Source organism: Giraffa tippelskirchi, chromosome 6, assembly GCF_054371585.1.
Source record: "Giraffa tippelskirchi isolate mGirTip1 chromosome 6, T2T-mGirTip1v1.2.pri, whole genome shotgun sequence".
NCBI classification, from domain to species: Eukaryota; Metazoa; Chordata; class Mammalia; order Artiodactyla; family Giraffidae; genus Giraffa; species Giraffa tippelskirchi.
In genome coordinates, this window is record NC_137280.1 from 122,582,197 (window position 1) to 122,595,910 (window position 13,714).

Here is a 13,714-nt window from a genome sequence, read left to right on the forward strand (position 1 = left end):
GTATATGAATCTGAAGTTAAGAGAGAGATCTGGACTAGAGTATAAAAGTGGGAGCCTTTAGCTGAGAGATGGTATTTAAAACCATCAGACTAAATGAGATTACCAATGGAATAAATGAAAATTAGTGACTTCAGAAAACTGGGCCCTGGGCCATACTAAATTTCAGAACACAAAAAGCAATCAGCAAAGGAATACAACAGCCAGTCAAGGAGGGAAAAAAACAACAGAGGAGTGAGATATCCTGAAAGCCAAGTGAAGAAAGTGTATCAGTGGAGCAAAGAGACAAGAACAGAATCAATAACCATGAACAGATGAAAAGAGATTAATCTAATATGCTAGTGAAAGAAAGTAAGAATATTAGTTACATATGAGTCCAATAAAACCAAATCCAGAAGCAGCTTAAATTCTGTGAAACGTTTTCCAGTTCATAAAATAGGTTTGTACTTTTACTTCTTTGGATATTTATAACAATCCTCTAGAATGGGTATTACCTCCCACTTATATAAAGAAAAACAAAAAACAACTCAGAGGAGTTAAGTAACTTAGTCAAAGTTATACTGCTATTAAGAGGCAAAGCCTAAACACAAATCTTTGATTCCTTACTATATGTATGTCAGCATATGATTTAGAATGAAAACATGCTGAAGAAAATTTCCTCATCCATTAAGTATCTTATTTTAAAAAGCATTAACAAATCTTTGAAACATGTCTTAGAAAAAATGCTTTGTACAGTCACTGAAATTATTTTTAAAATATTACTATTACTAAAAACTGTTGACAGTGAAAATAATTTACTTCTTAAATGATGTTCCTGGTTTTTCCATAATTATGAAAAGATTCCATGTTCTTCAGAAAATATCTGGGATATACACGGCTTTTAAAAAGAACAAAATTCAACCAAAATACCACCAATCACCTCAGTTGACACTGTAATTTGTTTCCTTCCAGAAAAGTGTTTAAAAATAAGGTATTCTGTATCTACTTCTCTATTCAATGATGGTTCCTGATCTCCACTGAAAGAATGTATGTTCTTGGGACTTGGAATCAAGACAAACACATGTATCAGCAAAGACAGTGAACTATGGCTTCCAGTAGCAAAGGAACACATGAAGCAATCAGAATTGTAATCTAGTACATACACGGGTCCCCACCTCCTGGGCCGGTCTGTGAGGATCCTGGCCTGTGAGGATCACCTCACAGCAGGGGTGAGCGGCAGGCAGGCAAGCACGCAATGCTTCATCTGCCACTGCTCTCATTACCACCTGAACCAGCACCCCCCACCAAATCCATGGAAAACCTGTCTTCCATGAAACCAGTCCCTAGTGCCAAAAAGGTGGGGGACTGTTGACCTAGTACACTTAACACAGAGATTTTTAAGTCTCTACATTTCTTACCTGGTTATTTTCTTCATCCTCAAATACAAAATCTTGCTGCATAACTTCATTGTCTAAATTAGTGCTAGCCACAGGTTCTGAACAGTCTCTGTCATGTTCACTGGCATTAATAATACCATCAGCAATATCAACCCTAGTAATGAAGATTAAAAAGTCAGATCAGGCCACATGTTGAATATGTAATGCCTTTTAAATAAATAAAAGTAACAATCTGAAACTTGTCCTTGTGGAAGAAAATGTATCTTTTTCATAAAGATCCAGTTTATTTATCATGTCAAGTTAGATTATAAAGGGTTCAAAGTTTATTTCTGTCCCTCCATGGGATGTCGTGAGGAATTACCTTATTTATTATCCACTTTGAATATTTTCACAAGCAAATGAATGGCTTTAAAAATAATTTATGTGCCAAAACAGTGATCTCCCTTACAAATGCACAGTCTAAATCATAATAACGACCTGTTTGCAGATTAAAACCCAAGTCTAGCACTGGGCATCATAGTGTTCAACACCTTTTCAAGTACAACAGGAATAGCTTCCTACTGCAGGTTTTTTCATCTTATATAATTTAGAATATGTAAAACACTGCAGGTTGTTTATAAAGATGATACCCCAACCAGACAATATGAGAATTCTACCATGAGAATATGAGTTATTTCTATAATAACATCTGAGCATAGACATAGGTTTTCACAATCTCTAGCTAAGCCAAAAGGGCAAACTCCAAGAAATCTGCTTATATTATATCCTTTTTTAAACATTTTTCTACTATTTCTACCATTTAGATACTGCTTCTTTCCTTCATATTCAACTCAAATACTTCCTACAGATCCACTTGTATTGTTCAAATTATGCCTTCAAAGCACACAAATCAGGGCCATCACATCGCTGCACAGGCTGGTGGTGATGCCATCCGTGTAGATTATATGGCACACCTGCAGTTGTACAATCCGGTATTCCATAAATATCGTCCCAGCATTGGTATTTATATCTATTAATTTCTCGGTTTCATTCCATATATAATAGCTAGTCTGGTGTATTTGACACATTTGGCCTTTTAAAAATCTAATTCTTAACACAAAAACAAAATTCTACCTAGTCATCTTTTTTTTTTTTTTGCCTTCCTATGAATTCTCCAAATTTGGGTACATCTTTCTTAAGATCATGATCTATGCTGCTCTACAGATCTGTCCCCAAAACAAAAACTGACCAATTCAAACTATAAAAATCATCTGTGGACTCAGAAGAAAGCACCTCTAGGGCTGAGGTAATAGGAAAGGAGATGAAGCTTAAAGATAACAAGTCAGATAAAGAGTGGAATAACATCACACACCACACAGTACATAGGATACTTTTAATTTGCACAAATCCAATTATTAACAGCTAACCTAAAACAACAGCGTGTAGCGAAGGCAAAGCCTGGAAACGGGATAGCAAGTTAAGTAGCAAAGGATGATTCCATTCACCAATTCATTCAATGACCATGTGCACTAGGAGTGGTGTCAATCTGCTGTCCCAGTACCTGTCTATCTAGAAAACCACATGCCGTGGTGTGACCATCTGGAAAACAGAATACTGGTCTACTCTTTTTAAAGTTATTTCTCACATAACAGAGATCCTAAAGGTAATTATGCCTGCTACTTCATCTGGTGTTCACAGACTTTGTTGGACTCAACGTCTACTATCTTAACAGAAGACTGATGAGATTTTTTAATGTGAAGAAGTATAGACAATTCATAAGCAAGTATATACAAAGTCACTTTTGACACTGGCTTTCAGAAATGCTCAAGTAAGATCAGACACTATCATTAAAGAAAAAAACTGTTTTTTAAGAGGTGAAACAATTTTATAATTCAATAAAAAAGTCAAATGTTTTAAAAGTTTCTTACTGGTCATTAGATCTTTCCCCATCACAATTAACACTTCCTGCTTCATTATTACACACCAGACTTTGCTGCTGTAAGTTCTTAAGATCATGATCTATGCTGCTCTGCAGATCAAAAAGGTGCTGTTCCACAGCTGCTCTAATTGTTCTTTCTAAAATGCTATAAAACAGAACACATTTTAGTGAGAAGCAGTCACCCTAACTAGATTATTTGGTCACATAAACACAAACTTTAAAATGTACAACCAGTTAAAAAAATATACAATGGTATTTAAATGAATAGGCTAGAGTGGAAAAAGAAACACAGAAAAGGAATACATGATAATTGCTTAAATTTTAAAATGAAATTTGTCCAAATAGACATTACACAAATCAACATGTCAACATTACTACTGATGCAGGAATGATCACTTGTCCCAGTAATTCATTCCTCACTATGACATATAAAGCCATTTAAAAAGACTTCTCAGGGAATTCCCCAGTGGTCCAGTGGTGAGGACTCTGCATTTCCACTGCAGGGGGCACAGGTTCAATCCCTGGTTGGAGAACTAAGATTCCGCATGCCATGCACCATAGCCAACATAAATAAAGCAGCCATTTGAGGGAAAGGGGGTGGGGCAGGGAACCTTTACTAAAAAAAAGCTCTATTGACATTGTTCAGTCATTTCAGAAGATTAAAAATAATCATCTGAAAAAAAGTTCATCTTTGTGTATCAGTGCAATGCATTCCTTCTTCATTTGCTCTGACTGAAGTATATAAAATACTAACCAGTTTCACTACCTTATGTACAATCTCTCCTCTAAAGTAAGTATTAACAACAAATACATGCTTTTAATTTCTACAGCTTAGTAATATTTTTAAAAGCTTTTTAAGCTGTCTTCTATAAGTATACTACTTACTCTGCAGAGGCTGGTAAGATGCTGATGGGTGATGTATGGGCACTGTAATCAAAGAAAAAAATTAGCTGTAAAATTTTCAATACTAAATAACTACAAAATGTGGTGAAAACTCCACATTTACACTATCTTGATACACCCAGGAGAGTGTGCACTAAGTTTTCCTTTTCTAATTTTCCAAAAACCTTTTTTTCACAGAATACCGTTAAAATACTTAGTGTTTGTGTGTGTGAGTTCATTTGTGTGTTGGGGGGGAAGGGGTGTGCAACTACTTCATCTGGTGCTTACCTGGAAGAACACTGACCTAATCTAAGCTTGAAGGGAAAAAAACTGACTACTGGGCCAAACAAAAGTATCCACCTAGGACGGTATGGAGGCCTCAATGCTGGCCCTGTGCTCTGTGCCAAAAGTAATAGTACATGCTACTGCTGCTGCTGCTGCTGCTAAGTCACTTCAGTCGTGTCTGACTCTGTGCGACCCCATAGACGGCAGCCCACCAAGCTCTGCCATCCCTGGGATTCTCCAGGCAAGAATACTGGAGTGGGTTGCCATTTCCTTCTCCAGTGCATGAAAGGGAAAAGTGAAAGTGAAGTCGCTCAGTCGTGTCCAACTCTTAGCGACCCCATGGACTGTAGCCCACCAGGCTCCTTCATCCATGGGATCTTCCAGGCAAGAGTACCGGAGTGGGGTGCCATTGCCTTCTCCAGTATATGCTACTACTCAGAGGATATTCTCAAGCTACAAAACGAAAAGGTAAATTAGAAACAAAATTCAGGCCACATCATTCACTGTGCTGGTAACAGATTTTCCTTAGCAAATTTTATACCACAGTATAAATTTACTGATACCTATAAAAACATAGATAATAGACTCATTTTTACCACAGCTATCAAACATACAACTTAAAACCCACAATGAGATATATATACTACTAAAATACTGAAAATTAAAGTGTAGGTAAGGATGTGAAGCAAATAGAACATTCACATAATGCTGGTGGGAATGTAAAATGTTCCAACCACCCTGGAAGCCAGGTGGGCAGCTTTCTTATAAAACCTACTATGTACACAACAACCCAAAACCTATGGGACTCAGTAAAAGCAGTGCTAAGGGGAAGGTTCACAGCAATACAAGCTTACCTCAAGAAACAACAAAAAAGTCAAATAAATAACCTAACTCTACACCTAAAGCAACCAGAAAAGGAAGAAATGAAGAACCCCAGGGTTAGTAGAAGGAAAGAAATCATAAAATTAGGGAAGAAATAAATGAAAAAGAAACAAAGACCACAGCAAAAGTCAACAAAGCTAGAAGCTGGTTCTTTGAGAAGATAAATAAAATCGACAAACCATTAGCCAGACTCATCAAGAAAAAAAGGGAGAAGAATCAAATCAATAAAATTAGAAATGAAAATGGAGAAATCACAATAGACAACACAGAAATACAAAGGATCATAAGAGACTACTATCAGCAACTACATGTCAATAAAACGGACAACTTGGAAGAAATGGACAAATTCTTAGGAAAATATAACTTTCCAAAACTGAACCAGGAAGAAACAGAAGATCTTAACAGACCCATCACAAGCACAGAAATAGAAATTGTGATTAGAAATCTTCCAGCAAACAAAAGCCCAGGACCAGATGGCTTCAGATCTGAATTCTACCAAAAATTTAAAGAAGAGCTAACACCTATCCTACTCAAACTCTTCCAGAAAATTGCAGAGGAAGGTTAACTTCCAAACTCATTCTATGAGACCATCATCACCCTAATACCAAAACCAGATAAAGATGCCACAAAAGAAAACTACAGGCCAATATCACTGATGAACATAGATGCAGAAATCCTTAACAAAATTCTAGCAAACAGAATCCAACAACATATTAAAAAGATCATACATCATGACCAAGTGGGCTTTATCCCAGGGATGCAAGGATTCTTCAATATCCACAAATCAATCAACGTAATACACCACATTAACAAATTGAAAGATAAAAACAATATGATTATCTCAATAGATGCAGAGAAAGCCTTTGACAAAATTCAACATCCATTTATGATAAAAAACCCTCCAGAAAGCAGGAATAGAGGGAACATACCTCAACATAATAAAAGCTATATATGACAAACCCACAGCAAACATTATCCTCAATGGTGAAAAATTGAAAGCATTTCCCCTAAAGTCAGGAACAAGACAAGGGTGTCCACTCTCACCACTACTATTCAATATAGTTTTGGAAGTGTTGGCTACAGCAATCAGAGGAGAAAAAGAAATAAAAGGAATCCAGATTGGAAAAGAAGAAGTAAAACTCTCACGGTTTGCAGATGACATGATCCTCTACATAGAAAACCCTAAAGACTCCACCAGAAAATTACCAGAGCTAATCAATGAATATAGTAAAGTTGCAGGATATAAAATTAACACACAGAAATCCCTTGCATTCCTATACACTAACAATGAGCAAACAGAAAGAGTAATTAAGGAAACAATTCCATTCACCATTGCAACAAAAAGAATAAAATACTTAGGAATAAACCTATCTAAAGAAAAGACCTATATATAGAAAACTATAAGATATTGATGAAGGAAATCAAAGAGGACACAAATAGACGGAGAAATATACCATGTTCATGGATCGGAAGAATCAATATATTGAAAATGAGTATACTACCCAAAGCAATCTACAGATTCAACGCAATCCCTATCAAGCTACCAATGGTATTTTTCACAGAATTGGAACAAATAATATCACAATTTGTATGGAAATACAAAAAACCTCGAATAGCCAAAGCAATCTTGAGAAAGAAGAATGGAACTGGAGGAATCAACCTGCCTGACTTCAGGCTATACTACAAAGCCACAGTCATCAAGACAGTATGGTACTGGCACAAAGACAGAAATATAGATCAATGGAACAAAATAGAAAGCCCAGAGATAAATCCATGCACCTATGGACACCTTATCTTTGACAAAGGAGGCAAAAATATACAATGGAGAAAAGATAATCTTTAACAAGTGGTGCTGGGAAAACTGGTCAACCACTTGTAAAAGAATGAAACTAGAACACTTTCTAACACCATACACAAAAATAAACTCAAAATGAATTAAAGATCTAAACTTAAGATCAGAAACTATAAAACTCCTAGAGGAAAACATAGGCAAAACACTCTCCAACATAAATCACAGCAGGATCCTCTATGATCCACCTCCCAGAGTAATGGAAATGAAAGCAAAAATAAACAAATGGGACCTAATTAAACTTAAAAGCTTTTGCACAACAAAGGAAACTATAAGCAAAGTGAAAAGACAGCCTTCAGAATGGGAGAAAATAATAGCAAATGAAGCAACTGACAAAGAACTAATCTCAAAAATATACAAGCAGCTCCTGCAGCTCAATTCCAGAAAAAAAGCAACCCAATCAAAAAATAGGCCAAAGAACTAAACAGACATTTCTCCAAAAAAGACATACAGATGGCTAACAAACACATGAAAAGATGCTCAACATCACTCATCATCAGAGAAATGCAAATCAAAACCACAATGAGGTACCATCTCACACCAGTCAGAATGGCTGCTATCAAAAAGTCTACAAATAATAAATGCTGGAGAGGGTGCAGAGAAAAGGGAACCCTCTTACACTGCAAACTAGTATAGCCACTATGGAGAACAGTATGAAGATTCCTTAAAAAACTGGAAATAGAACTGTCATACGACCCAGCAATCCCACTGCTGGGCATACACACCGAGGAAACCAGAACTGAAAGAGACACGTGTACCCCAATGTTCATTGCAGCACTGTTTACAATAGCCAGGACATGGAAGCAATCCAGATGTCCAATGGCAGATGAATGGATAAGAAAGCTATGGTACATATACACAATGGAATATTACTCAGCCATTAAAAAGAATGCATTTGAATCAGTTCTAACGAGGTAGATGAAACTGGAGCCTATTATACAGAGTGAAGTAAGCCAGAAAGAAAAACACCAATACAGTATACCAATGCATATATATAGAATTTACAAAGATAGTAATGATGACCCTATATGCAAGACAGCAAAAGAGACACAGATGTAAAGAACAGTCTTTTGGACTCTATGGGAGAAGGCGAGGGTGGGATGATTTGAGAGGGTAGTGGTGAAACGTGTATATTATCATATGTGAAGCGAATCACCATTCCAGGTTCAATGCATGAGACACGGTGCTCAGGGCTGGTGCACAGGGATGACCCTGGGGGATGGGATGGGGAGGCAGGAGGGAGGGGGGTTCTGCATGGGGAACACATGTGCGCCCATGGCTGATTCATGTCGATGTTTTGCAAAAACCACTACAATATTGTAAAGTAATTAGCCTCCAATTAAAATAAATAAATTAATTTAAAAAAAACCTACTATGTGACCCAGCAATTGTACTTTTGGGTATTTACTCAAAAGAAGTGAAAGTTTAAATCCACACAAAGACTTCTACAAGCATAGAAGCTTTATTCCAAAGAGCCAAAAATTGTCATCAACCCCATTATACGATGATTGCATAAACAACCTATAGGTAAATGCATAAACAAAGTGTACAATATCTCTACAATGGAATATACTTAGCATTTTTTTTTAATAAAAGTCTTGCAATAATATGAATCTCCAAAAACATTATACAAAGCAAAAAGAGCCAGACACAAGAATACCTACTCCATGAGATTCCATTTATATGAAATTCTAAAACAGGCAAAATTCATCTATGTAGTGATAGAATGCAGATCAGTAATTGCCTGAGGCCAGAACTTGCAAGGAGCAGGGGGAGAGCTATTATAAAGAAGCAAGGGAAAAGATAGAAACAGTCTCTATCTTGACTGCTATGGTTGTTAATAGATACATCAATGGCGCATATGGTAAAGAATCTGCCTACAAAGCAAAAGATCCAGGCTTGATCCCTGGGTTGAGAAGATCCAAGATCCTCTGGAGAAGGGAATGGCTACCCAATCCAGTATTCTTGCCTGGAGAATTTCACAGACAGAGGAGCCTGGCAGGCTACAGTCTATGGGATCGCAAAGAGTCAGACACGACTGAGCGACTATCAGCACTTATAAAATGAATACATTTTATTGTGTGAAAAATACATCTCAGTAAAGTCAATTTTCTAAGGAAAAAAGTCAGAAAGAGGAAAAAACTAATGTACAATAATCAAAGTTAGATAGTGGCTACTGTAGGAGAAGAGAGAGATTGGTAGCACTTGAGAAGGGACAGGAGCAAGAACCCATGCTATGATTACACAAGTTGAGTTCATTCTGGTAATTCAATGACCTTATGATTTGTGAACTTTTCTGTATGCATGTGATTCCTTAATGAAAAGAATCATTTTTAAAAGTAAATTTAAATCAGTTTTATGAAAATACTCTGTAAAGTGTGCCAACACAAACTCTAACCAACATGAGGAAGAAAAAAGGTCTATCAGGTTATTATTATCAGGATTGTACGAAACCAAATGAACATCATTTACCATTCATACAATAATCTTCAGGTCTCCCTTAAACACACCAGTAGCAAACTGCACAACTGCTTTATCACACAACACTAACCATCCTGGTTTGGCACACATAACCTCCCTAGTTTAAAAAAAAATTTTTTTTAACGGCCAATATTACGCTACTTTTCACGAATGAATTCAGCTCAGTTCAGTTGATCAGTCGTGTCCGACTCTTGGTGACCCCATGCACTGCAGCACACCAGGCTTCCCTGTTCTTCACCATCTTCCGGAGCCTGTTCAAACTCATGTCCATAGGTCAGTGATGCCATCCAACCAGCTCATCCTCTGTCGTCCCCTTCTCCTCCCGCCTTCAATCTTGCCCAGCATTAGGGTCTTTTCTAACAAGTCTTAGCATCAGGTGGCCAAAGTATTGGAGCTTCAGCATCAGTACTTCCAATGAATATTCAGGATTGATTTCCTTTAGGATTGACTGGTTGGATCTCCTTACTGTCCAAGGGACTCTCAAGAGTCTTCTCCAACATCACAGTTCAAAAGTATTAATTCTTCAGCATCAAGCCTTCTTTATGGTCCAACTCTCACATCCGTACATGATTACTAGAAAAACCATAGCTTTGACTAGACAGACCTTTGTTGGCAAAGTAATGTCTCTGCTTTTTAATATGCTGCCTAGGTTTGTCATAGCTCTTCTTCCAAGAAGCAAGCATCTTAACTTCACGGCTGCAGTCACCATCTGCAGTGATTTTGGAGCCCAAAAAATTACAGTCTCTCACTGCTTCCATTGTTTCCCCATCTATTTGCCATGAAGTGATGGAACCAGATGCCATGATCTTCGTTTTTTTAATGCTGAGTTGTAAGCCAGCTTTTTCACTCTCCTCTTTCACTTTCATCAAGAGGCTCTTTAGTTCCTCTTCACTTTCTGCCATAAGGGTGGTGTCATCTGCATATCTGAGGTTATTGATATTTTTCCTGGCAATCTTGATTCCAGAGCTTCCCTGGTGGCTCAGAGGTTAAAGCATCTGCCTCCAATGTGGGAGACCCGGGTTCGATCCCTGGGTTAGGGAAGATCCCCTGGAGAAGGAAATGGCAAACCACTCCAGTATTCTTGCCTGGAGAATCCCACGGACGGAGAAGCCTGGTGGGCTACAGTCCACAGGGTCGCAAAGAGTCGGACACGACTGAGCGACTTCCCTTTCCCTTGATTCCAGATTGTGCTCCATCCAGCCCAGTATTTCACATGATGTACTCTGCATATAAGTTAAATATGAACAGTGACATTATACAGCTTTGACGTACTCCTTTTCCAATTTTGAACCAGTCCGTTGTTCCATGTCCAGTTCTAACTGTTGCTTCTTGACCTGCATACAGATTTCTCAGAAGGCAGGTAAGGTGAACTGGTATTCCCACCTCTTTCAGAATTTTCCACAGTTTGCTGTGATCCACACTGTCAAAGGCTTTCACGCAGTCAGTAAAGCAGAAGTAGATGTTTTCATGGAACTCTCTTGCTTTTTTGATGATCCAACGGATGATGGCAACTTGATCTCTGGTTCTTCTGCCTTTTCTAAATTCAGCTTGAACATCTGGAAGTTCTTGGTTCACGTATTGTTGGTGCCTGGCTTGGAGAATTTTGAGCATTACTTAACTAGCATGTGAGATGAGTGCAACTGTGCCGCAGTTTGAACATTCTTTGGCATTGCTTTTCTTTGGGATTGGAATGAAAACTGACCTTTTCCAGTCCTATGGCCACTGATGAGTGTTCTAAATTTGCTGCCATATTAAGTGCAGCACTTTCACAGCATCATCTTTTAGGCTCTGAAATAGCTCAGCTGGAATTCCTTCACCTCCACTATCTTTGTTCATAGTGATGCTTCCTAAGGCCCACTTGACTTCACATTCCAGGATGTCTGGCTCTAGGTGAGTGATCACACCATCATGGTTATTTGGGTCATTAAGACCTTTTTTGTATAGTTCCTCTGTGTATTCTTGCCACCTCTTAATCTCTTCCGCTTCTGTTAGGTCCATATCGTTTCTGTCCTTTATTGTGCCCATCTTTGCATGAAATGTTCCCTTGGTATCTCTAATTTTCTTGAAGAAATCTCTAGTCTTTCCCATTCTGTTGTTTTCCTCTATTTCTTTGCACTGATCACTTATAGGAAGACTTTCTTATCTCTCCTTTCTATTCTTTGGAACTCTGCACAGATGGGTATATCTTCCCTTTTCTCCTTTCCCTTTCACTTTTCTTTTCTCAGCTATTTGTAAGGCCTCCTCAGACAACCTTTTGCCTTTTTGCATTTCTTTTTCTTGGGGATGGTTTTGATCACTGCCTCCTGTACAGTGTCACGAACCTTCATCCATTGTTCTTTAGGCACTCTGTCTATCAGATCTAATCCCCTGAATATATTATTCATGAATGAATTATTCTTAGCAAAATGCTTTCATGCTGATAGCCTCAAGTAATTTTTTTTTATATTTAAAAGAAATCATTTCATCATTTTCATTTCTGAAACCAGGAAAAGCTGGGGGGGTGGGGAATCCCATATATGTGCACAAAGACCAGTGTAGCTATCAGTGTCTTCCTAGTAGTTTCAGATGAGCTGAAAGTTATCAAGCTTTCCCCAAAGAGTGTTTAAAAGTCAACTAGGATATCAGATATTTTTCTGATATTCCACTACAATGATGTGTTGATTTTTCATTTTGATTATGAGTTGCTGTTTCATTATAAAAGTTAAATTTGGTATATTTTCCTCAGTAAGATGAGCAGTCTCTAAGTTTAGTAAATTTGTGACCTATTTAGAAACATTCATTTTATAATATCTGTTATCCACTGACACATTGAATGTATGTTGATGTGAAGAAAATTTATAAATCTAACATCATTCTTGTCACCATTTAATTTGTGATTTCTGGTGAGCTCCATCTTTATCTTACAACAAATTCTCAAAAAGTTCTAATTTTCAAGTACTTACTTCATCAGTCAGTTACTAAAGCCTTGTGCCATGTTTTAGTTTTTCATAGGGCTTACATTCCTGTCTTTTTCCAAGTTTGCCATTGCTAGCTATCTATTTATCCTCCCAGAAAGATTTTCTTCCTCTTTTTTATTAGATTAGCTTATCAATAGAATGCTAGTGGATACATGCACAATAGACACCTCACAAAGAATCAAAGAAAAGATAAATAATCACTCAATACAATATTACTAATCATCAGTGAAAATACAAATCAAAACCACAAAGAGAAACCTCATACCTGTCATATTTGATGATATGGCTATCATCAAAAAGAATACAAATTAATTATCCTTCAATAAAATATAAATTAATTTTAAAAAAAAGAATACAAATTAACAAATGTTGGTGAAGATGTGGAAAAAAGGGAACCCAAGGATACTATTAGGGCTTCCCTGGTGGCTCAGTGGTAAAGAATATGCCTGTCAATGCAGGAGATGTAGGTTCAATCCCTGTGTTGGGAAGATCCCCTGAAGAAGGAAATGGCAACCCACTTGAGTATTCCTGCCTGGGAAATCCCATGGACAGAGGAGCCTGGCAGGATACAGTCTATGAGAATGCAAAAGAGTTGGACCCAACTAAGTGACCAAACAACAACAGTACACAGTTGGTGGGAATGTAAATTTGTGCAGCCACTATGAAGAATAGTATGGAGGCTTCCAGAAAAACTAGACGTTAGAACTACCATATGACCCAGCAATTCCACTCGTGGGTACATACCCCCCCCAAAAAAACCCACTATTTGAAAAGATACATGAACCCCAATATTCATAATAGCATTATCTACAATTGCCAAGATATGGAAGAAACCTAAGGGTTCATGAACAGATGAATGGATATAGAAAATGTGGTACATGTATACATACATACACACACATATATAATGGCATCCTACTCAGCCATAAAAAAACAGAATTTTTGCATTTGCAGCACATGGTTAGATTAGGAGGGCATTATGCTAAGTGAAATAAGTCGTATAGACAAAGACAAATACTACCATATCGCTTATATGTGGAATATAAAAAATAATACAAAAGAATATATATATAAAATAAAAACAGAC

General features: G+C 37.3%; 1 protein-coding gene and 1 non-coding gene across 51 annotated transcripts in view; one reads left to right on the forward strand and one right to left on the reverse strand.

The window, feature by feature from the left end:
• The window catches only part of FAM13B (family with sequence similarity 13 member B), a 103,240-nt gene that overhangs the window by 34,712 nt on the left and 54,814 nt on the right, over nucleotides 1–13,714 (reverse strand). For 40 of the 50 annotated variants that reach the window (XR_014056847.1, XR_014056846.1, XR_014056844.1 and 37 more), the window contains 3 exons: nucleotides 4,177–4,218; nucleotides 3,281–3,436; nucleotides 1,395–1,527 (listed from right to left, as the gene is read on the reverse strand). Coding sequence is in view for 46 of the 50 variants with exons in the window: in XM_081500669.1 (XP_081356795.1) it covers nucleotides 1,395–1,527; nucleotides 3,281–3,436; nucleotides 4,177–4,218 (331 nt within the window). In the remaining 4 variants the exon portion in view is untranslated. The remainder of the gene's footprint in view (nucleotides 1–1,394; nucleotides 1,528–3,280; nucleotides 3,437–4,176; nucleotides 4,219–13,714) is intronic. The other 10 variants (XM_081500686.1, XM_081500685.1, XM_081500682.1 and 7 more) reach the window with 2 other exon arrangements.
• TRNAG-UCC (transfer RNA glycine (anticodon UCC)) lies at nucleotides 3,752–3,824 on the forward strand. The gene has a single exon. It is a non-coding gene; the product is annotated as a tRNA-Gly (tRNA).